The 23,892-nt window shown below is 41.2% G+C and overlaps 1 protein-coding gene across 1 annotated transcript; it reads left to right on the top strand.

The window, feature by feature from the left end:
• The first annotated feature begins 21,323 nt into the window (after positions 1-21,323).
• Positions 21,324-23,766, top strand: LOC104994596 (DEP domain-containing protein 1B-like). Its single transcript, XM_010848224.1, is given in 3 exon segments — positions 21,324-21,444; positions 21,506-21,559; positions 22,487-23,766. Coding segments are annotated over 3 exon segments (1,455 nt in total).
• Positions 23,767-23,892: the final 126 nt, after the last annotated feature.

Here is a 23,892-nt window from a genome sequence, read left to right as displayed (position 1 = left end):
TAAGAGGAGGAACCACAGACGTGTCACTGGGAAGAACACACACCCCTGATCCCGTGGGCTGAGTAATACAAAGACAGAGTTAAATTCAGGAAGTGCAATAAGTTAATTCATGCCTGTGTCTAATCCTGCCAGCAAACACACTATTTAGGCTCTAAAAAAATGACTGGAGTGGGAAAAAATTCCCACCAGCCCAATCCACGATCAGAGTACATTTTCTAAGTCTCCCATCGTGTATACAGGTGTTTCCCTGGTGGCTCAGATGGTAAAGAATCCACCTGCAATGCAGGAGACCGAGGTTCAATCCCTGGGTCATGAAGAGCCCCTGGAGAAGGTACTGGCTACCCACGCCATTACTGTTGCCTGGAAAATCCCACGGACAGAGAAGCCTGGTGGGCTACAGTACATGGGGTTGCAGAATTGGATACAACTGAAGCAACTGAGCACAGCATGATCAAAAAAAAAGGTAGAAAAAGAGTTGTGGAGATAGATGGTGGTGACGTTTGCACCACAATAAGAATGTACTTAATATTATTGGTGGTGTACACTTGACAATTAAGACGGTAACTTTCATGTGTATTTTATCATAATAAAACAGTGGGAAAAAAAGATACTGAGGTTCAGAGGGGTTCACTCACTTGCCTAAGGCTATCGTGCTGGGAAGTGGCAGTATCCAGTTTTATCCCAACTCTAAGGATTTGAAGTCCCCAGTGTGCTGCCTTGTATCCCATGGCTACCTCTGATCGCTGACTGGGCATAGCTTGAAGGCAGTGACCTAGGTGCCAAATCATTGAAGGGAATTAGAGTTAAAATTAGACTGCTGGATGACTGACAGGCCAACCCCAGAGGCTGTGACTTATTTTCCAAAGTGGGACTGCTCAGCCCTGTTGCCCTTGACTTCCTTCTCCAGGATACGGGGAGGTGATCAGCCACCACCTCCCTCATTTAACCCAACCCAGCCCCTACACAGACAATCTCTCCAGACTCAAACTGCTAAGCAAAGACTGAGGGCTTCTAAAAAAGATGGCAGGACTATTGATATGCAACAAACCCTGGGACATTCCTTCATCCATTGCTCAGGGACATGTCCCCCAGAATCCTGCAAGCATGGACTCTGGATAGTTCATTCTCCTACAAGAGCTGCCCCTGAAGCTATGTGAGTTCCCACCTGTACAAATGAATTTTTAAAAAAGCAGGAGAGAGAAGAGCTCAAAATACGGTTTTTCCCTGAATGCCCCCACTCCCCGCCACCATCCAGAAATAGCCCTGATCTCAAGCAATAAAAGTAAAGATAACATTTTCAAGGTCTGGGATGGGGAAATAAGTAAAAAATAGAATGTTTAATCAATGCAAACATTCTTGGAATCTGAAACATCTGGGAGAGCTGGGTGGGGGGAGAGTGTGGGGAGCTGGAAAGGCGGTGGGGAGGGATGCTTAAGAGAGCTGACATTCTTATCCACTGTTTATCTAAAGCAGGCGCTGAATAACCTGCTCTCAGTCACCCCCAGCAAGCTCACGTGGTGGCAGTTCATTTTTGTTACTAAATACAAGGACATCTCTCACTTTGAGAAAACCCAAGACTCTATCCTATGACTTTACAAGATGAATAAAATCAGAGATGGATGACATCTATGTTTAGAACTACCCTTCCCATGTGGTGCTAGTGGGTAAAGAACTCACTATGCCAATGCAAAAGACATAAGAGATTCTGGCTTTACCCCTGGCTTGGGAAGATCCCCTGGAGGAGGGCACGGCAACCCACTCCAGTATTCTTGCCTAGAGAATCCCATGGACAGAGGAGCCTGGCAGGCTACACTTGCAAAGAGTCAGATGTGACTAAAGCAACTGTGCACACATGCACACACAAGTATATGAGCCACAATTGTCCTAGTGGGTTTAACAAGGCTCTCTCCCTCTCTTTTTTGTTTACATGCTTTTTCTTAGGAAACCAACTGCTATGCAAAATAAGACCTCTGCACACTGGAAGTTTAATTCAGAGATGAACTTCCCTGAAGGCTAATGTCAGAACTAACTAGATATCCACAACCTGACATAAGCTTCCCAGGTGGCACAGTAGTCAAGAATCTGCCTGCCAATGCAGGAGACACAAAAGACTCAGGTTTGATCCCTGGCTCACAAAGATCCCGTGGACTAGGAAAAGGCAACCCACTCCAGTATTCTTGCCTGGAAAATTCCATGAACAGAAGAGCTTGGTGGACTACAGTCCATGGAATCAAAAATAGTTGGACACTACTGAACACCCACACACACAAACACACACACACAAACTAACATGAGTTTTCCCCTCAATCTCTTATACCACTCACCCTCAGAATGTTCTTAAACTCTTATTTATTTATTTATTTGGCCCCTCTGCTGTTGAGAGGCAGGTGGGATATTAATTCCCCAACCAGGGATAAAACCTGTGCTCCCTGCATTGGAAGCCTGGAGTCTTAACCACTGGACCGTCAGAGAAGTCCCCTGTCCTGAGAATAGTCTTCATGATAAAGAAAACTATGTGATGAAATATATAAGCCAACGTACGTGAATCGAAGCTAATTCTCAATCTGGTCCTTGTTTCTTAACCTGCCATCGAACACAGATCTGGTCCCAAGCTGTGTTCCAAGCCCCAGGACAGCTGTGTTTCATCCTAATGTGTGCTGCAGTGGACTTGACCTCTATGCTGCAAGAGCTGTGCTATTCTCTGCTAAGTCACTGGATCCTAGCACATGGTAAATGGAAAAAAAGCATTTGTTAGGGGACACCAACTAAAACCATCCACATTGGCCAGGCACCATAGTAAACATTTGCGTGAATTATTATACAACAAGAGGTCTCAGTAACAAACACGGAACTAACAAGCCACCACCAACCAGAAGAATTTGGGAAAGGTCAAAAGGAGATGCCATATGTCCTACCACCTCTCAAAATCCTTCTCACTGGCATTCATCTTGGTTGAGCAATGTGTGCACCCCAGGAAGGACCCTGAGCCAGAGTGATCAGCCAAAGACAACGTGGAAAAAAAATCTCATCACCATAAAACCCAAGACTTCGAGTCACGTGGTAGAGCAGTCCTCCTGGGTTCCCTTACCCTGCTGCTCTCCCTCCAGGCACCCCTTCCCAATAAAGTCTTTTTCTTTGTCAGCACGTGTGTCTTCCTGGATAATTCATTTCTGAGTATTAGACAAGAGCCCACTTTCAGGCACAGGAAGGGGTCCCCCTTCCTGCAACAAAACGTGCTTTATAAACGGATGAAGAATCATTGTTAGCACTTTGAGTCCTTTCCTTCACATTGCCCATACGTCACTTCATTAATCCTCACCTCAGTCCTAAGACGGTCCTAAGTCTCATCCTCTCCATTCTACAAAGGAAGCTCTGAGAGTAGAGTAACCTGTCCGTGGTTACACACAACGAAGGCAGAGAAGTGAGATTTCAACTGCAATTTACTAGCCACACTTCTAGGATTACACCATGCTGTGTTTCTCCTGTCACACATTCTTCCCCCTTGAACTTTGCCCTCAAAGCCATGACCCAAAGTTCTTATGTCTGGTTTTCCCATCTCCAAGCCAACAGCTCTTTTCACAAAATAGGTTGTCTTTCTATTATTAAAGACAGAATAGCAGGAATGCAGGAGTTGCCATGTGTTTCTCATATCTGTGCTGCTCTCTACCTAACACAACATTGTATAATAGTCAGTATAACAAATATTCAATGAATGCCCTTAGTATCATCAACTCAGAGATGAGAACCAAGGGACAGAATGGTTAGGGCAATTGCTAACCCCACACTGTCACTGCAATGCTGGGAGGGGGCTCTGTCTCTTGGACCTGAGGGTCCTCACAGTCTCTGCTCAGATGGAGCCCTACCTCCCCCGACTGTGGCTACCCTTGCTACTTCTAAATCTTAATAGTCAATAGATGCACTTGGCCTTCAGAAGATGCTCTATTTTTCCATCATGATGCCATGCGTATGTTCTCTTTACTGCACTTACATAAAAAGAAGAGAGTGAGAAGTAAGGGACTTTGGGGAAAAAACGTAAATGTTTTCCTTTCACTGAAGCATCCATTAAATTATAGAATAAATCTATGAAAACAGCATGAGCTGGGAAGTATATCTGTGTAAAGTAAACATTGTTTCCCTATTGTTTCTATTTTTCAAGTGTGCTATGAGGAAAAGAGGGCTTCCGGGTGGCTCATTGGTAAAGAATCCACCTGCCAATGCAGGAGATGTGAGTTTGATCCCTGGGTCAGAAAAATCTCCTGGAGAAGGAAATGGCAACCCACTCCAGTACTCTTGCCTGGAAAATCCCTTGGACAGGGGAGCCTGATGGGCTACAGTCTACGGGGTCGCAAGAGTCAAACACAACTGAGCAACTAAACAACATGGGGGAAAGAATCTAAAAAAGAGCAGATCTATGTATGTGTATAACAGACTCACTTTGCTGAACACCTGAAACTAACTCAACATTGTAAATCAACGATACTCCAATAAAAACTTAAAAGAAAAATAAAATGTGTTATGACAATCAAAGTTTCGCGTTAGGCTAAACTGATGATGTTCAGTATGGAAGGAGTTAGAATTTTGCCAAAGATATGGTATGTTAAATGTGTATTCCAGTAGGAGACTGCAATGACTAAAAAACTACAGCATCAGAGACTTGTGAAACTGAATCCTGTTCAGCACTTAACTTTTCCTTTGTAGAATTTCTAGTAACTCCCAACAACTTTTTCCTGACTCCGGACATCTGCAGTTCATCCGCTTTCCCAGATCCTAGTATTTGTTCTCATGGTGGGAGATTCCTTTGACTCTTGACTCCAAATTCCCAGAATTGGAATTTTGTTTCCTTCTTTGCTTTGTCTTGATATTTATAATGTTTGGTAGAATGTCAGTAAGGACCATAGACTCACAGTATGTCTAAAGCTTAAGGTTATGCAAAGTGAATAAACTCACCACTCTAGCAGGAGATTAAGTCTGACATTTACTGGAATGTTTACATGGAATGGAGACTGCCTATAAGGGTGTGACTATTTTATATTGATTTTAACATAGTAAGAGTCTCTCTGTGATTAAAAGTATCATTCTATGCTTAACGGTGACAAAATATCTAGACTGTTTTTCTTACACTGGAGAGTCAATTAAGTCACTCTCAAACCGAAGCAATTAAACCCCATTCAAATGTACAAATCAGTAGACCCCAATATATTTCTAAATTCCCAGAGCAAAAAATAATTTTATTTATTCTTATTAAAGACTAAAATTGTATTGAAGATAAAAGCATGACCTCAAAGCCCACCTTCCACAAACAGAAAGTAAGCAGCTAAGATGAATGTACACCCACACCTCCCTCAGTTCTGAGTAACTTTTTTGACTTTAACTATAGGCTTCCCAGGTGGCTCAGTGGTAAAGAATTCGCTCATCAGTGCAGGAGACACGGGTTCAATCCCTGGGTCAGGAAGATCCCCTGGAAAGGAAATGGCAACCTACTCCAGTATTCTTGCTGGGATAATCCCATAGACAGAGGGGCCTGATGGGCTACAGTCCATGAGGTTGCAAAGAATCAGACACAACTGAGCATTTGCACATGCAAGAATCTGAGAATCATGTGAAGTGTTTAATGTACATTATCTCTTTGAGATGTTAATGATTATTTTAGGTCAGTATTAATTCTTTTGATGATAGTGACCCTCGATCAGATTTTAAAATATCAAAATAGTGTATTTGGTTGTGGATATATGGCAGAAGATTATCCTACTAGAAATACAGACCTGAGTGTTCGTATAAGCAACAGCAAGGCTAAATTAAAGAAGCCTGCCCAAAGAAGAATACAGACTCTAGTCTATGTATCCAAAGTTCAAAGACAAGCAAAACTGGTCAGTGGTTAAAAAGTTTTAAAAATGTTTCCTTCCAGAGGATGGTCCAGCCTGGGTGAAGAGAAGCATGAAGGCACCTTCTAGAAAGCTGGACAGGTTCCATATTTTGAACTAGATAGAGAACACACATATGTGGAAACTTAGCAACTGTGCACTTAGTTAGCACCTGCTAAGGACTGAATGGTTGTGCCCCCTCAAAATTCTTATGTTAAAACACTAATCCTCAGTGTGATTATATTTAAAGGTGGGGTCTTTGGGGGTGATTAGGTCATGAGGGTGAAGGCATCATGATAGGATTAATGCTCTTATCCTAAGCGTCTCTCTCTCTCCCCCTCCCTCTCCACCATGTGAGAATCCAAAGAAAACCATCTTCAAACCAGGAAAACGGTCCTCATAAACAACCAAATTGGCCAGAACCTTGCTCTTGGGCTTCACAGCTTCTAGAACTGTGAGAAGAAAATGTCTCTTGTTTAAACCACCCAGTGTGTGGGCTTTTTGTTAAAGTTTCTTAATCTAAGATAGCACCCTCGTCACACTTTGGTAGGTATGTGTTAACTCAATTTAAAAAAAAAAGCAGTGGGGAGGGAGAAAAGTAAATCTATCCCTAGGATTCAAGAGTGGGGAGAGGTCTGGAGATACAGATGTAGGAGTCCTTGGCAGGGCTGAGACCTCGAAGGGAAAGCAGAACCAACTGTTGTAGAACTGAGCTCCATCATGGTGGTCTATGGAGTTGAACAGTTCACAGCCTTCACTACTAAGGGCAGCAGTTCTCAGGGAAATGTGTGAAATGAGGAGAACATTTAGTGAATGAATAAGGAATCTGGAAACTCAGGGAACATTAGCATGTACAGGATAGACAGAACAAATGAATCATCGAAAGATAAGCATCTCACCTCTGAAGCCTGGTTCATTACCTTCCAAGCAAACCAACTGATACACACAGATGCTGAGTTAAGGAATGGATCAGGGCAGGAAGGAGCAAATGAGACAAACCACTGCAGCTTCACATCTGGGAGAATGAATGTGGTGAAATTTCTATGAGATGGTGAGAAAGCAGATACAAAGATGAGAGAGTCAGATTTCCCTGGTGGTCCTGTGGTTGGAATTTCACCTTCCAGTATGGGGCAAGATCTGGATCCGGTGAACTGGATCCCTGGTCAGGCAGCTAAGATCCCACATGGCTCGAGACCACAAAGTGTGTTAGTCACTCAGTTGTGTCCAGCTATTTGCTATTCCATGACTGTGTGGATCACAATAAACTGTGGAAAATTTTGAAAGAGATGGGCATACCAGACCACCTGACCTGCTTCTTGAGAAACCTGTATGCAGGTCAGGAAGCAACAGTTAGAACTGGACATGGAACAACAGACTGGTTCCAAATAGGAAAAGGAGTACATCAAGGCTGTATATTGTCACCCTGCTTATTTAACTTATATGCAGAGTACATCATGAGAAATGCTGGGCTGGAGGAAGCACAAGCTGGAATCAAGTTTGCCAGGAGAAATATCAATAACCTCAGATATGCAGATGACACCACCCTTATGGCAGAAAGTGAAGAAGAATTAAAGAGCCTCTTGATGAAAGTGAAAGAAGAGAGTGAAAAAGTTGGCTTAAAACTCAACATTCAGAAAACTAAGATCATGGCATCCAGTCCCATCACTTCATGGCAAATAGATGGGGAAACAGTGGAAACAGTGGCTGACTTAATTTTGGGGGGCTCCAAAATCACTGCAGATGGTGATTGCAGCCATGAAATTAAAAGATGCTTACTCTTTGGAAGGAAAGTTATGACCAACCTAGATAGCATATTCAAAAGCAGAAACATTACTTTGCCAACAAAGGTCTGTCTAGTCAAGGCTATGGTTTTTCCAGTGGTCATGTATGGACATGAGAATTGGACTATAAAGAAAGCTGAGCACCAAAGAATTGATGCTTTTGAACTGGGGTGTTGGAGAGGACTCTTAGAGTCCCTTGGACTGCAAGGAGATCCAAACCAGTCCATCCTAAAGGAGATCAGTCCTGGGTGTTCACTGGAAGCACTGATGTTGAAGCTGAAACTCCAATACTTTGGCCTCCTGATGCGAAGAGCTGACTCATTGGAAAAGAGCCTGATGCTGGGAAAGATTGAGGGCAGGAGGAGAAGGGGACGACAGAGCATGAGGTGGTTGGATGGCATCATCAACTCAATGGACATGGGTTAGGATGGACTCTGGGAGTTGGTGATGGACAGGGAGGGCTGGCGTGCTGTGGTTCATGGGGTCACAAAGAATCAGACACGACTGAGCAACTGAACTGAACTGAAACTATAGCCCCTCAGGCTCCTCTGTCCATGGAATTCTCCAGGCAAGAATACTGGAGTGGGTTGCCGTGCCCTCTTCCAGGGAATCTTCCTGACCTAGGGATCCATGGGGTTGCAAAGAGTAGGATACGACTGAACTGAACTGAAGTGAGGGATCCAACCCAACTCTCCTAAACTGCAGACAGATTCTGTACTGTCTGAGCCACCAAGGTAGCCCCACAAAACCAAAACATAAAACAGAAACAATTTTGCAACAAACTCAATAAAGACTTTAAAAAGATGAGCGGGGAGTAAATGAGGCCAGGACCCACTTTGGAGACAGTAGGACAGGAGAGGATAAGGGACAGAAGCAAGAGTTTGGGTGGACTGCTAGATAGTTGAGTCCTTGGGAAGAGCAAGAGGCCTTGGAAAGAGGAAATAGACATGCTCTGGAGATAAACCACTTTCTTCATATTTGTCTTGAAGATCAACTCAAGTTAAGAGACAGAAAACTGCATTCAAAGCAAAGGAAACCACATGGCTGTTTCTGACTCACTTACATTTACCTAAAGTGACTTCAGCTTTAGAAGAAGAGGGCTCAATTAGGCAATGTGTGCAATTTAGGGGAAATAGAATCTGCCTCTTGGAACCTATGACCAAGCAAGGCCCCTGGAGCAAAAGTCTGCAGGTGTTTCTTTTTTTTTTCTTTTAATGGGTCACCTAGTGGGGCCTTAACCCTCCCATTACATCTTTCCCCAGGCAGGTGAGCTGCTACCTGCAGAAAGTGACTGACGTCAGTCCGGGCTTGTAATGGTGCAGCCTGGGGATGGGCACAATCAAATAAATGTTCCTCGGGACGATGCTTGGCTCCCACTGGCCACCTTTCATCTGGAACATCTCTTGCACTTTTACAGGAGATAGTTAATTAAGTTTCCTGAGGCTTCAGGCAGGAATATGCATCACAGAGTGCGCTTACGTCGATGACTGTGTAAGAAGACATGCTCACAGACTAATTACTTTGCTTTTGTATGTATCATCTTCTTTCACACGGGACTGCAAAGCAATTTCCCAAGGTAAGTTAATTGCTTTGTTCCTGGGAGGTCTGCAGCCTGCCTGGGACAGGAGGGTCTAGTTATATGTTATTTCTTCCTGGGCTCAGGTTGACACAGAAGTCCTTGAAAATTGATGGTCCAAAAGAAGAAGGATAACTTAAAAAAAGGGCAAAGCAGTCCAGGGGTGGCCTGTCATGGAATCATAGAATGTCATAGCTGGATGTGCCTTCAGACCTCATCCTGATTCATGCTGTCCAATACGGCAGCCACCAACCACGTGGAGCCACTGAGCACTTCAAATGTGTTGGTCTGGTTGAGATGTGCCATGACACTCAACTACACACTGGACTCAGAAGAGTTAATACAAAAAAAAAAAAGGATGTAAAATATCTCATTTGTAAATCTTATATGGATTACCTGTTGAAATGGTCATAATATGGATATATGAGGTTAAATAGAATAGTGTCATTTGAGCTGTTTCTTTGGACTTTGTAAAATGTAGTTGCTGGAAAAAAGTTTTAATTGTATATATTTCTCACGTTATTTTTCTACATGACTGTGCCAATCTAGATGACTCCCTTCATTTTAAACATAACTAAGCTAATGCCTGGGCTTCCCTGGTAGCTCAGTGGTAAAGAATCTGCCTGCTAATGCAGGAGACATAGGTTTGATCCCTGGGTTGGGAAGATGCCCTGGAGAAGGAAATGGTAACCCACTTCAGTATTTCCCACTTCCCTAGGAAATCCCATGGATAGAGGAGTCTGGCGAGATACAGTCCACGAGGACACAAAGTCAGGCGTGATTAAAATAACAACACAACATCATTTCTTTAGGCTGCAGATGGTGCTTAATTTATATTAATTTAAAAAAGAAACTTTCTGAAAGAAAAAAGAAGTAGCATGATCTCCATCCTGCCTCTGTGCCATATATTCTCTAAAATCAGTGTACCTACTACACCCAACAAACCCCTGACCCACCCCAGCACATGCTGTCCTATTCCAACCCATGCTTGCAAACAGATTGCTACTAATGTAGAAATTTCTAGAGTCAATACTGCCTCTTCTGGTGCCCTCTTGCCCAGCCAAAGTGCAAGTCCAAGAGCTTACCTGTAATCATCAAATCAATCACCATCTTAAAAGTCAATTATGCATTGTCTCAGCAATCTGAAGTTTTCAGAACAATGTCATAAGGGTCAGAAAAAGCCTTTCCTTCTCTTAGACTCTGCCCACCAGCCTGATATCAAAGGAATTTGCAATTGAGCAATTCCCTTTCTCTACTGCTCAACTCTCTTCCTCTGAATCATCCCAAAGAAGGAAAAGTGGCAGCTGAGCCAAAGATAGTTATTGACCTGATGCTCCCAGATGTTCAAAATTCCACTCTGGCAATCTCAAGAGTGACTTCATTTTCCTAAGTCTTTTTTTGTGGCAGTCAAGACTGGTGTACTCTGCAGGATTCCAGGGGCCTGGGGTAAACCCCACACAGTCCAGTAGAAAACAGCAGTCTGAAGTTTAACCTTTAAAATTTTTGAATCACTATATTGTACCCTGTAAGTTATATAAGATTACACAGCAGCTATACTTCAATAAAAGTATCTTAGAGGACTTCCCTGGTGGTCCAGTGGTTAAGAATCTGCCTCACAATGCAGGGAATGCAGGTTCAACCCCTGATTGGGGAACTAAGATCCCACATGCCTCAGAGCAACTATAACCCCTCACATCACAACTAGAGAATCTGTCCGCCACAGCCAAAGGTCCCATATGACACAATGAAAACCCCGACTGCTGCAACTAAGACCTGAAGCAGCCAAATAAATAAGTATTTTTCCAAAAATTCATATGTGAATGCAAAAAAAAATCTTTAATAAAAAATAAAATCACCCGTTAATGCTGAATGCCAAACCTGATATCTTAAGCTTTGGACTCCAAGGCTAGTAGAGTTCTCTTACACTAAATCTCCACTGTGATCCTTCTTTTATTGTTGCTCAGTCATGTCTGACTCTTCGCAACACCATGGACTGTAGTTCACCAGGCTCCTCTGTCTATGGAATTATCCTAATGAGAAAACTGGAGTGGGCTGCCATTTCCTTCTCCAGGAGATCTTCCCAACCCAGAGATCGAACCCATGTCTCCTGCATTGGCAGATAGATTCTTTACTGTTAAGCCACCAGGGAAGCCCATGAATTCTTCCTTGGCTGTACCCAAACCTGCCCCCCAAATAAGCTTGAGCATCAGTTATGTTCACTCTTACCTGAGCATTTACACTGCCTGCATTCTGCGAGACAATGACTTTTGAAGCAGTGTCCCTCATTTTGAAATAAAGAGATTCAGCCCCACAGATGTCTAAGAGAAGCATGAGCAGAGCATGAATAAAATGTTTGGTCAGGGCAGGATTTCACTCAGAGTAGTTTAATGTGGTCAGGAGTAGGCATGGGGGTCTCTCCACTAGGTAGGTTTATTAGGTAGGAAAAGTCCTTTAAAAGGAGTAAGACCCCTGCGTGCCAGTCAAGGTGAGCTGAGCACATCATCTTGGGCTGTGGGTGGGTTGAACCCTCCTGCAATCAAAGGACAAGTCCTACAAGTGTTCATAGTTGTACTCTGCTAATTTTGTTCCCCATCATGATGAAAAACTTGTGCCTTTTACAATCCCCCAAAAGATTCATAACAATTTAGGAGACTGAGTTTTTCATAGACCTGTCACATTTCCAACAGTTGTGAAATGTGCTCTGCGAGGTGGAGGGTACATGCCCTTCTCCCAGGGCTCTCCCTTCTGCCTGATGGATCTTTATGAGCTCAAGCCTGGATGAGGAGCTCCTCCAAAACCCCAGGGCTTTGGCAGTCAAGGGCTCCGCACCATCCTTGGAGAAAGTTTCTGTTTTCCCCTAGGCAACTGGCTAATTGCCTGCCTACAAGTTCTCCTGCCTGGAGAGAGGGTTCTGCTCATTTCTCATTGTCAGTCATTTCCTTTGGCTTCTGTTGGGTCTCACTAATTGTACTGGTTTTGCAACATTTCAAGAACATTAAGAAGATGGTATCATTCATATGTGGAATCTAAAAAAGTGCAACTCATAGAAACAGAGTGTGGAAAAGTGATGGTGAGGGGCTGGGAGCTGGGAGAAATAGGGAGCAACTGATTGAAGGGTACAAGTTTCACCTTAAAGATGAATAAGATCTGAGGATCTAATGGGACTATAGTGGAAAACATTGCATTGTGTTTTGTATTTAGAACTGAAATTTACTAACAGAGTAGAACTTAACTGTTCTCACCAAAAATAATAATAATAATAATGTAAATATGTGAGTTGTGATGTGTTAAATAACTTGATGGGGGGATTATTCACAATGCATATGTACATCAGATCATCACATGTACACATTAAATATCTTACAATTATACCTGTCAATTATACCTCAGTAAAGCTGGGGAGGAGGTAGGAAGGAATAGTTTCATCTCTCACTTTGACTCAAATAACTTAATTGGCTCAATCTTCAGTTTTCTCATCTGTAAAATGGGAATAATGATGACAATTTTATAAGATTACTTTAGGTGTTCAATGAGATCACATACATGAAAGCCTCAGATATAAATCTTTTCATGTAATAATCTTTCAATAACTACCCACTGAACCTCAATCTGAAGTATTCTGAATCTTTTCAACCAGAATTTGTTTTATGTGAGATCATGTGTCATTAATTCTGACATGAATTTTAAAAGTTTAGAATTTTTTAATTCTAAAAAACATGTTTTTACCATCAACAATGCAAATCAGTCATAATTTTATATCTACATATGTGTGTAGATATATATATTTTTTTTTTTTTTTAAACATGCTGCTTTCTCTAGGTTGTTTTCTTTTAATCTTTCCCACACTATCAAAAATGTACTTTTTCCTTTGGACATTTATTCAGCCTTAGAGTGTAAAATGCTTTGCTAAAACCTGCCATATTTTGTCTTCCATTGTCATCTTTGCCCCCATTTTCCTAATTTAATCTTCGTTTAAAAGTAAAGAAAAAAGAACTAGGATTCATGCCTCTCTCAACTCTCTCATACTTGTGTGACCTTTCTCTCCTTTCCCTTTCTCTAAAGAATTGGTAAAGTACACAGACCACCACGTGCAAGTCAGTGAATGTCTTTGAAAAACAGAAGAAGTAAAATTTACTATTCTCCATGGACAGAAGGGATAGTTAGTGAGTATGGGATGGACAAGTACACACTGCTATATTTAAAATGGATAACCAATAAGGACCCACTATAAAGCTCAGGGAACTCTGCTCCATGTCATGTGGCAGCCTGGTTGGGAGAGGGGTCTGGGGGAGAATGGATTCATGTATATGTGTGGCTGAGTCCCTTTGCTGTCCACCTGAAACTATCCCAACGTTGTTAATTGGCGATACTCCAATATAAAATTAAAAGCTTTTAAAACGGTTACTGTTCCCCAACACTCAAACATTAGATTTTCCAGAGGAGGGATGACGTGACTCACACACTGGCACATGCACCCATCTTTGGAGTTGAAGGAGTATGCTGAGATGAATAGATCTATTTGTTGGCAATGTGTCAACTTTGCACCAAAAAAAAAAAAAAATCCATACATCTTCTCTGCATTGTGTTGTTGTTCAGTCACTCAGTCATGTCCGACTCTTTGTCACCCCGTCATGTCCGACTCTTTGTCACCCCATGGACTGCAGCACACCAGGCTTTCCTGTCCTTCACTGTCTCCTGGAGTTTGCATGAACTTATGTCCACTGAGTCAATGATGCCATCCAACCATCTCATCTTCTGTCACCCTCTTCTCCTTCTGTCCTCAATCTTTTCCAGCATCAAAATTCCCCAAAATATATTCTCAACTGAAAATCTGACAGTCTAGAATTGCTCCTAAAGTGTTGACAGTCCATGAGGATGTGACTTCAGGTAACTGTAGGTGTCCGGTAGGGAGAAGCGGGGAGAAGCAGGACACCCAGAGTCATAAAACAAGCTGTCCAAAAGAGTGAGGAGGATTTTCCTCCTGAAAACAGATGGAGGGATAAAATGAATGGGAAATAGCATGAAAAAGTTCACATACACTAACTGTGATGGGACCTCATAGAGCTATAGGCATAAAAGCAGGAAGTTGATTGCAGTCCCCCATAGAGAAACCTGGGGATCAAGGAAGGTACAGGACTGCACCCAGTGCTTCTGCCTCAAGGGTCAGAAGCCCTTCTCACCCTGGAGAAAGGGCAAGGTGAGAGCTTAATTTTTATGGAATTGGAACTTCCTGTTGACCCAGGGACCCTCTGCTTCCTGAATCCTGACAAGCACTGACAGCTAACCAACAGAATTCATGTTTGTGAGCCAGGATCAGTGCATTTGTTTTTGTCTGGAGGGAGCATTGTGGAATGAGGTGTTGAAGAATTTACTCTTTCTGCCAGAAGGAAAGACAGAGTCTCACCTTAGCTGGAAGAGATGAGAGCAGGGGCAAAAAAGACAGGAGACAGTGATATAAAAGCCCTGGCATGAGATCAACAGAGAGCCTGGCCAAAGAGCACAGAGGAGAAAAGCAGCAGGGAGGTGGAAGCTCGGCAAGGAACATGGGTGACAGGTGACCCTGCAGGGAGGGGGAGCACTGGGGGAACCTGTCAACACCGCTGCACTTGCAGCAGCAGCAGCCCCTCCAGCAGGAAGTGCTGGAGGGCAGCTCATTGTACGAAAGTCCCAGAGGGGTAGGACTTAAGGACGAAACAGTCAGGACGCATAACTTTGCTTTGGCAGTGTGTGCAGGATTTTCTCATACTAGTTTCTGCGTTATAGTTAGCTCTTTGTTTGCATCTTTAAAATAGTTTAAAGGAATAGCTTGACCTCTTTCCACTTTTCTTCCAGTCGCCTGTTCAAAATCTGAATTGACGCATTCTGGCATCCAGCTACCCTTTCAAATTTTCCTCTGGACTAGCATTTCAAGGATCAGTAGTATCAAGCTCTTTAAAAAATTCTTCATTTTATAGTCATTCTCTCTCTCTTTTTTCACTGTCTTTGAATGTGAAATAGATGTTTGCTTTATTATCAACGTTGTTTGGCTAGTAATATTACCACGTGTTAGGGGTTTTCATTGACTACTATAAAATTCTTCAGGGACATCTAGCACGTGGGTCTGGGTGTCGAGGGATTTTTTTATGGCGATCAACAGAAACAAACTTTGACTAACCTAAGAAAGGGAAAAAGATGTTTATCACATGAATTCAGTAAAGTTCACAGAAGGTGCACAGAGAACTGAAGGATGAAGGGTAAGGACTGGGGTTAACCGCTCCTCTTGAACACGAGAAATGGAGGAAGAGAAGCTTCCCACTCTTAAATTAAAGGAGGTGATGTTGTTAGAAAATGAAGAAAAATATGTTGGCAGACCAAGACAACACAAGGACACATTCCAGTCAAATTCAAACTCCTCCTAATTAGTAGGGGCTTTGCTCCTTAAAAAGAAAATCCCTTAGTTACTCTTCTAGCCTTCTACACTACATGATTTAGACAGAAAACTCAAAGGGCTCATTTCTCATTGTCAAAGACAATGCTAAATAAACATTTCTCCTTTATTCTCCTTTGGACTTTGTCTTACTTTCACTTTTTTCCCCCAAAACACACAATTCATAAGGCTTTTTTTTTTTAAGTAGTTCAGTATAAATTCAGATTACTACTCTCAAAAAGAGAATATAGAGAAGTTGTTTCTCTTTGCTTTGGCTCTCCTTCCTGCTGTCCTCTCACTCCATACATCCCATGATATTCAACCAGGGAAGTAGGAAAGAAATATCTATCATCCTCTAGAATAAGAATGTTCATGCCTCTTCTCGTTCTTTTCTTTCCTGGATACATCTCTACTTCTCTTTCTTCAGTATGTCTTCCACATCTGAGAAAACTGAGATGAAGAAACAGGTTAGAAGTCAGATCTAACTGTATATTCATGTTACTGCCCTTTTTTACATTTCAGGAGAAGAGATCAGTATCCAAAAATGCTACAATATATTATAGAAAATTTCAACTGCAAATAAAAACTTATGAGACATGCAAAGAAACAGGAAAGTGTGACCCATACATGCACAAAAAAGTAAACACAGAAAATACTTAGGACAGGGCCCAAATATCTGATTTAACAGATAGTAGAGTTGACCCTTAAGTAGCACAGGTAGAAACTACACAGGTCCATTTATATGGAATTTTTTCACAATAGATGTAGTAGACAAATTTTGAGATTTGCAAAAATTTGAAAAAACTCACAGAAGAACCACATAGCCTAGAAATACCAAAAAAATTAAGAGAAAGTTAGGTATGTCATAAGTGTATAAAGTATATTTTATACATATAACATAAAAACATATGTTAACTGATCATGTTTCAGTAAGACTTCCATTCAACAGTAGGTTATTTAACTAATAATTGTTAAGGTTTTGTGGAGTAAAAGTTATCCACAGAATTTTGATTATGGAGAAGGTCAGTACCCCTAACATCTACGTTGTTCAAAGGTCAATTGTACTTCAAAGCAGTTATTATAAATGTGTTCAAAGAACTAAGGAAAGCCATATCTGAAGAATTAAAGAAAGGAAAAATGATAGAGATATCAAAATGAGATAAAGGTTATTTTTAAAATAACTCAGTGGAAAGAAACTCTAGAGTTGAAAAGTACAATAATAGAAATGAAAATTTTTCTAAAGAAGCTATACAGTAGATACAAGCTGGTAGAAGGAAGAAGCAGATGCCTTTAAAATAGATTAACGGAGATCATGCAATTTGAAAACTGAAAGAGAAAAGAATAAAGTAAAATGAAGACCTCTGACAAATACGAGATAATATTTAAGCACTCAAACACACACTAAATGGAAGTATTAGAAAGGGAGGGGAGAGAGAGGGAGGAGCATTAAAAAAAAAAATCTAAAGCAGACTTCCCTGGTGACAGAGTGGATAAAGAATCTGCCCACCAATGCAAGGAACATGGGTTTGATTCCTAGTTTGGAAAGATTCCACATGCCATGGAGCAACTAAGCCCATGCTCCACAACTAATGACCCTGCACTCTAGAAACTGAGCTGAAACTGCTGAAGCCTGAGCGCCCTGGAGCTCACACACTGCAACTACTGAAGCCCAGCGCCTACAGCCTGTGCTCCGCAACAAGAGAAGCCACCCTGATGAGAAGCCCCCCACGCGCCACAACTAGAGAAAGCCCACACCTAGAACAAAAGACCCAGCACAGCCAAAAATAAATAAATAATACAAAATTAAAGCAATAATTGGTGCAAATATTACAGATTTGATGAAGAATATTAATCTACACATCCAAGAAGCTTAAAACCTCAACATAGAACAGAGGCAATGAGATCTGTACCAAAACACATCATAATCAAATGTTGAAAGACAGAGATAATCTTGAAAGGACCGATACAATAGTGATTCAATATAATATACAGAAAAAAATCTCAGTAAGATTTGCAGTTGGTTTCTCATAAAACAAAGGAGGCCACAAGTCAGTGGGATGACATGTGCAAAGTGCTGGTTTAAAAAAGTCAATCAAAATACTACACTCTGCAAAACTATCTTTCAAAAATTGAAGCAAAATAAAGACAATCCAAGATATTAAAAACAGAGAATTCATTGTTAGTAGACCAATCTTTCAAAAAATACAAAGAGAATCCTTTAAGCAGAAAAGAAGTGACACCAAATAGATTCAAACCCACAGGAACAAAGGGCGTCAGCATAGGTTATCATGTACTTAATTATAAAAGACAGGAATATTTCCTTTATTTCTCCTCAGAGCTGATTGTAAAAGCTATTGCATAAAATTATATATATATACGTACACATATATATATATAATTTATTGTTGAGCCTGCAAAATATAGAAGTGTAACATATTTAACAAATATTTACATAAAGCTATACTTAAGTGAGGAAATGACATAAGAGGGCAACTCAAATCTGCAAGAAGAAATTTTTAAAGCCAAAAATGGTAAATAAGAAGATAAATGTAAGAAAAAAACTATAAATATGTATTTACTCTTCTCTCTAAGCTCATAGACTAAAATATGCAAAGTAATACTATCAATAAGGTATAGTTGGATTTATAACATATATATGTGATATGTATAAAAATAATAGCTAAAATGTGAGAAGGGGAAATAGAGCACATATGAGTAAATTTTCTCTATTTCATTATAATTGTGTTAGACTAAATCTGAGTCTTACCTGTAAGCATATATCTTCTGTTAAATTAACATATATACTGTAAGCCCTAGAGTAGCCACTAGGAAAATAGATCAAAAATACAGTTTTAAAATTTATTAATATTATTACAAAATTACACTGGAAGATATCCATTCAACGCAAATACACAGATATTGGAAACAAAAGCAAAACAGCAAACATAAATCAAGCTATGTCAATAAGAACATTAGGCATGAATAAACTAATACAATTAACAGGCAAATATTGGTAGAATGGATAAGAAGACAAGAGCCAGCTATATGCTGTTTAAAGGAGACACATTTTAGATTCAAATATATGTATAGTTTGAACAAAAGGAATAGAAAAAATATACCATGCAAATTGCAGCTCTAAGAAAGCTAGGTTGCCTATACAGTGCCTATAAGACATAGCACCTCAGAGACAAAATGGACTTTAAAACAAAAAAGTTACTAGAAATAAAGAGGGTTCTTGTACAATTTTAAAAGACTCAAGCTATCAGAAAGATGTTATAATTATAAATATATGTGCATCTAACAACAGAGTCCTCAAAATACGTGAAGCAAAAATAGAATTAAAGGAGACATAAGCAATTCAACAATAACAACTAGAGACTTCAATATCCTACTTTGCGTAACAGTTAAAACAACTGCACAGAAGATCAACAAGAGTGTAGGAAATGTGGACACACTATAAACTGAGCAGACCTAAAAGACAACTTTAGAACACACCACCCAACGACAGCGGAATACACATTCCTCTTAAGCACATACAGAATATTCTCCAGAATAGAACATAAAATAGGGTATAAAACAAGCTGCAACAAACTTAAAACTATTGAAATCATACAAAGCATGTTCTCTGACCACAGTGGAATGAAATGAGAAAAAAGTAAGGCATTTGGGAATTGTACAAATATATAGTTATTAAATAATACATTCTTAAATGAATTAAGGGAAAAATTACAGGGAAACAAAATACTCTGAGATAAATGAAAACAAAAACAACATCTCAAAACTTTAGGGATATAACTAAAGCAGTACTTGGAAGAAAGTTTTTGTAAATACATGTATTTTTTAAAAGAAAGAGTTCCCCTCATTAGTTTAACCTTTGACATAAGAAATGAGAAAATAGGGGTAAACTGTCCTCAAAGCAAAAAGAAATCATGTAAGAGTGAAAACAAATGAAGTAGAGAATAGAAAAATTATAGAGAAAATGTGTGTTAGTCTTTTAGTCATCTCTGACTCCCGACCCCATGGACTATAGCCCACCAGGCTTCTCTGTCCATGGGCTTCTCCAGTCAAGAATACTGGGATGCGTTGCCATTCTCTTCTCCAGGGGATCTTCCTGACTGACAGACAGAACCAGGTCTCTCACATTGCAGGCAGATTCTTTACCATCTAAGCCACAAGGGAAGCACACAGAGAAAACAGACAAAAGCAAAACAAACAGACAGGGTGGCTTGAGCAACAGAAAATTATTTTCTCACAGTCTAGAGGCTTGAAGTCCAAGATCAAGGTGTCAGCAGGTTTGGTTTCTTCTGAAGCCTTCCTCTTCGACTTCTGGGTCCTCTTGTGTTAGCCCTTCAGTCTGGGAGTTGTCGGTGTTTCCATTTCCTCCTCTTATAAAGACACAAGCCATATTGGATTAGGACTCATCCATACAAACTCCTTTTATCCTACTTTTAAAGGCCATATCTCCAAATACAGTCACATTCTGAGGTACTGGGGTTAGTATTTCAACACATGAGTTTTACAGGCACACGATTTGGTCCAAATAGTGGTGATGGCTGCACAAGTCTGTGAATATACTAAAAACTACTGAGTCATGCAGTTAATTGTATTGACTCATGCGGTTACAGTAGGCAAATTTTATAGTATGTGAATTATATTTCAAAAAAATTGTTAAAAAAAAAAAACAGTGGAGCTATTTAAAATTTTCAAAAAGTAAAGTAGAGCAATCCACCTGAGTTTTATAAATGTCTTCCAGCAGCCCCCTCCAGGATCAAAGTACAAGGAAAGTGAAACTGAAGTCACTTGGTTGTGTCCGACTCTTTGATACCCCATGGACTGTAGCCCACCAGACTCCTCCATCCATGGGATTTTCTAGGCAAGAGTACTGGAGTGGGTTGCCATTGCCTTCTCCAGGGGCTCTTCCCTAACCAGGGATCGAACCCTGGTCTCCTGCATTACAGGAAGATGCTTTACCATCTGAGCTACTAGGGAAGCCCCAAGTACAAGGAAGCTGGAGGTGAAATAAGTAATAAGGAGATTATTACAATAATCTTGTTAGATGCCCTGGAAATCTTCACTAGACCAAGGACACAAGTTGTAAAGAAGAGAGAAGACAGGAATGACTTTGTGTGGTTAGATGCGACCACCTAAAATAAAACATTTCTAAGGGAAGGCTACAAAGTTGACTCCATGGGCTGACAGTCTGGTGAGACAATCACAGCCCTCAGAGCCTGTCAAGTGACCACAGATCCTTGAGAATCATCTGTGCTAAATACATCTGTGCTCATGCTCAGTTGCCCCAGTCATGTCTGACTCTTTGCGACCCTATGGACTGTAGCCCGCCAGGCTCCTCTATCCATGGGCTTCTCCAGGCAAGAATGCTGGAGTGGGTTGCTATGTCCTTCTCCAGGGGATCTTCCTGATGCAGGGATCGAGCCCGCATCTCCTGTAGCAGGTGGATTCTTTATTCCCGAGCCGCCACAGAGGCCCACTAAATACATTAGTGAATGCTAATGATATAATGGGCTGCTTCTTCTAAGCAACACAGAAGTTAAGATTCTATTTTATTCAAAGTGTTATTCACAATTTTTTTCTCATTTTTTCTTTTTTTTTTTCTAATTTTATTTTATTTTTAAACTTTACATAATTGTATTAGTTTTGCCAAATATCAAAATGAATCCGCCACAGGTAAATAAAGCAATATGAAGGTTTTAGGCACTGCTGTGGGTCCGGTCTTCAAGACTTCAGGTCTTCAAGTTCCACAAGACTCCTCAGGATCATGCGCACCACGGTCTCACAGCTTCTGTCAGGGGAGCGAGGAAGGCAAGAACGAGCGGTGCAAGTGTGATGGAGTAGGCTCAGCAGGCTGCCTAGTGAACCCCAGAAGAGGAAGTGCACGGGAAGTTCAGAGAGGAGGACAGGAAAGAAAACCACATCAGCCTGGCATGGACTGCTGTACTGGGGTATTGATGCAAACTTGATTTTACAGGGAAAGAGTTTTGTTTTTCAGCCGCTCAGCTGTGTCCGACTCTTTGTGACCCCTTGGACTGCAGAATGCCAGACTTCCCTGTCCTTCACTATCTCTTGGAGTTTGCTTAAACTCACGTCCATTGAGTCAATGATGCCATCCAACCATCTCATCTTCTGTCGCCTCCTTCTCCTCTTGCCTTCAGTCTTTCCCAGCATCCCAATCTTTTCTAATGAGTCAGTTCTTTACATCAGGTGGCCAAAATATTAAGAGCTTCAGCTTCAGCATCAGTCCTTCCAATGAATAATCAGGGTTGATTTCCTTTAGGATTAACTGATTTGATCTCCTTGGTGTCTATTATTTTTTGTTTAGAACTTGATTTTCTCATCTATTTCACAGTAGTGGCAGAAGTCCAGGGCAACCAAGTTGACTAAAGAGGGTTCTCTATGAGGGTTCTCTATGCTTACTCTGGGTTCATATATATACACGTGAATATGGTGCTCTCTCTCTCTTTCTCACACACACACACACACACACACACAATTGGCCCAAGAAGCACTTCTTGTCTCTAGGTCCCCAAACTTCCCTTCCACTGCCCTGTCTCTCCTCTGTCAAGAGCTCACCTCCCTCCACTCTTCTCTTCTTTCTCTCTCTAACCACCTATGTTTTTAAAAAATTGAATTTGAATCATTTAAAGAGAGAATTCAGGCCAGTGGAATGAAAAAGAGTAAGAGGTTCTGCCCTTGAAGATGTCTATTTGATCCAGCAGCTCTATCATTGACCAAGTGTGTAACCTCAAGACTCTGTTCTCGCTCGGGGATCGGCGCTGGTCGCCGCCGTGGCATGCGGGCCCATGGAGCACCGCATCGTGGGGCCCGGGCCATACCGGGCCACCAGGCTGATTTCCTCCTTCTTCACCCCTGAAACCTTATCCAAAGAGGCCCCCGTATCAAAAGGATGTTATTGAATTTCCAAAATGGGATGATCCCCCACCAGGCACTTCACAAGAGAACATCCCAGTGAGGCCACTTGTGATGAATCCTGAGATGTGGTACAAGCATCACAGTATTGCTATTGGAGAGGTGCCAGCTTGCCGTCTTGTCCACCGCAGACAGGTGACAGAGGCCAATGTAGAAGAGATCTGGAAGTCGATGACGTTATCATATTTACAGAAAATCCTTGGCCTGGATTCCTTAGAAGAGGTTTTAGACATTAAACTTGTCAACTCCAAGTTCATCATCCATACTGTATACAGTGTGAGCAAGCAAGGAGTTGTTATCCTTGATGACAAGTCAAAAGAACTTCCTCATTGGGTACTGTCAGCTATGAAGTGTTTGGCAAATTGGCCTAATTGTTCAGATTTGAAGCAGCCTATGTATTTAGGATTTGAAAAAGATGTCTTTAAAACTATAGCTGATTACCATGGTCACTTGAAAGAGCCTCTACTTACGTTTCACCTTTTTGATGCCTTTGTCAGTGTATTAGGTTTGTTACAGAAAGAGAATATGGCCACCGAAGCCTTTCAAATTTGCTGCCTCCTCCTGCCCCCTGAAAATAGGAGAAAGTTACAGCTGTTGATGAGGATGATGGCAAGGATCTGCTTAAATAAGGAGATGCCACCACTGTGTGACGGCTTTGGCACCCGAACACTGATGGTTCAGACATTTTCCCATTGTATCTTGTGTTCCAAAGATGAAGTGGACTTGGATGACTTACTAGCTGCTAGGTTGGTGATATTTCTGATGGACAATTACCAAGAGATTCTGAAAGTCCCCTTGGCCTTGCAGACCTCCATAGAGGAGCATGTGGCCCATCTACGAAGAGTCCAGATAAAATACCCAGGAGCTGACATGGATATTACTTTATCTGCTCCATCATTTTGCCATCAAATCAGCCCAGAGGAATTTGAATACCAAAGAGCATATGGCTCCCAGGAACCTCTGGCAGCCTTGTTGGAGGAAGTCATCACAGATGCCAAACTCTCCAGCAAAGAAAAGAAGAAAAAATTGAAGCAGTTTCAAAAACCATATCCTGAAGTCTATCAAGAATGATTTCCTACACCAGAAAGTGAAGCTCTTCTGTTTCCTGAAAAACCTAAAGCAAAACCACAGCTGCTGATGTGGGTGCTAAAAAACCCCTTCCAACCATTTCAAAGAACTAGAAGTTTTCGGATGTAATTCTTGGATAGAGACCTGTTGTTGCTGTTGTTTTGAGTAAATGATTGGCTATAGGATTCTGGTGGTGGAAGAACGAGGCACATAAACCACAGACTACTGAATTATAAATACAAAGATTTCCTGACT

The sequence above is a fragment of the Bison bison genome, unplaced genomic scaffold, assembly GCF_000754665.1.
Source record: "Bison bison bison isolate TAMUID 2011002044 unplaced genomic scaffold, Bison_UMD1.0 scf7180017864261, whole genome shotgun sequence".
Classification (NCBI taxonomy): domain Eukaryota; kingdom Metazoa; phylum Chordata; class Mammalia; order Artiodactyla; family Bovidae; genus Bison; species Bison bison.
This window is presented reverse-complemented; position numbering and strand designations above follow the sequence as displayed.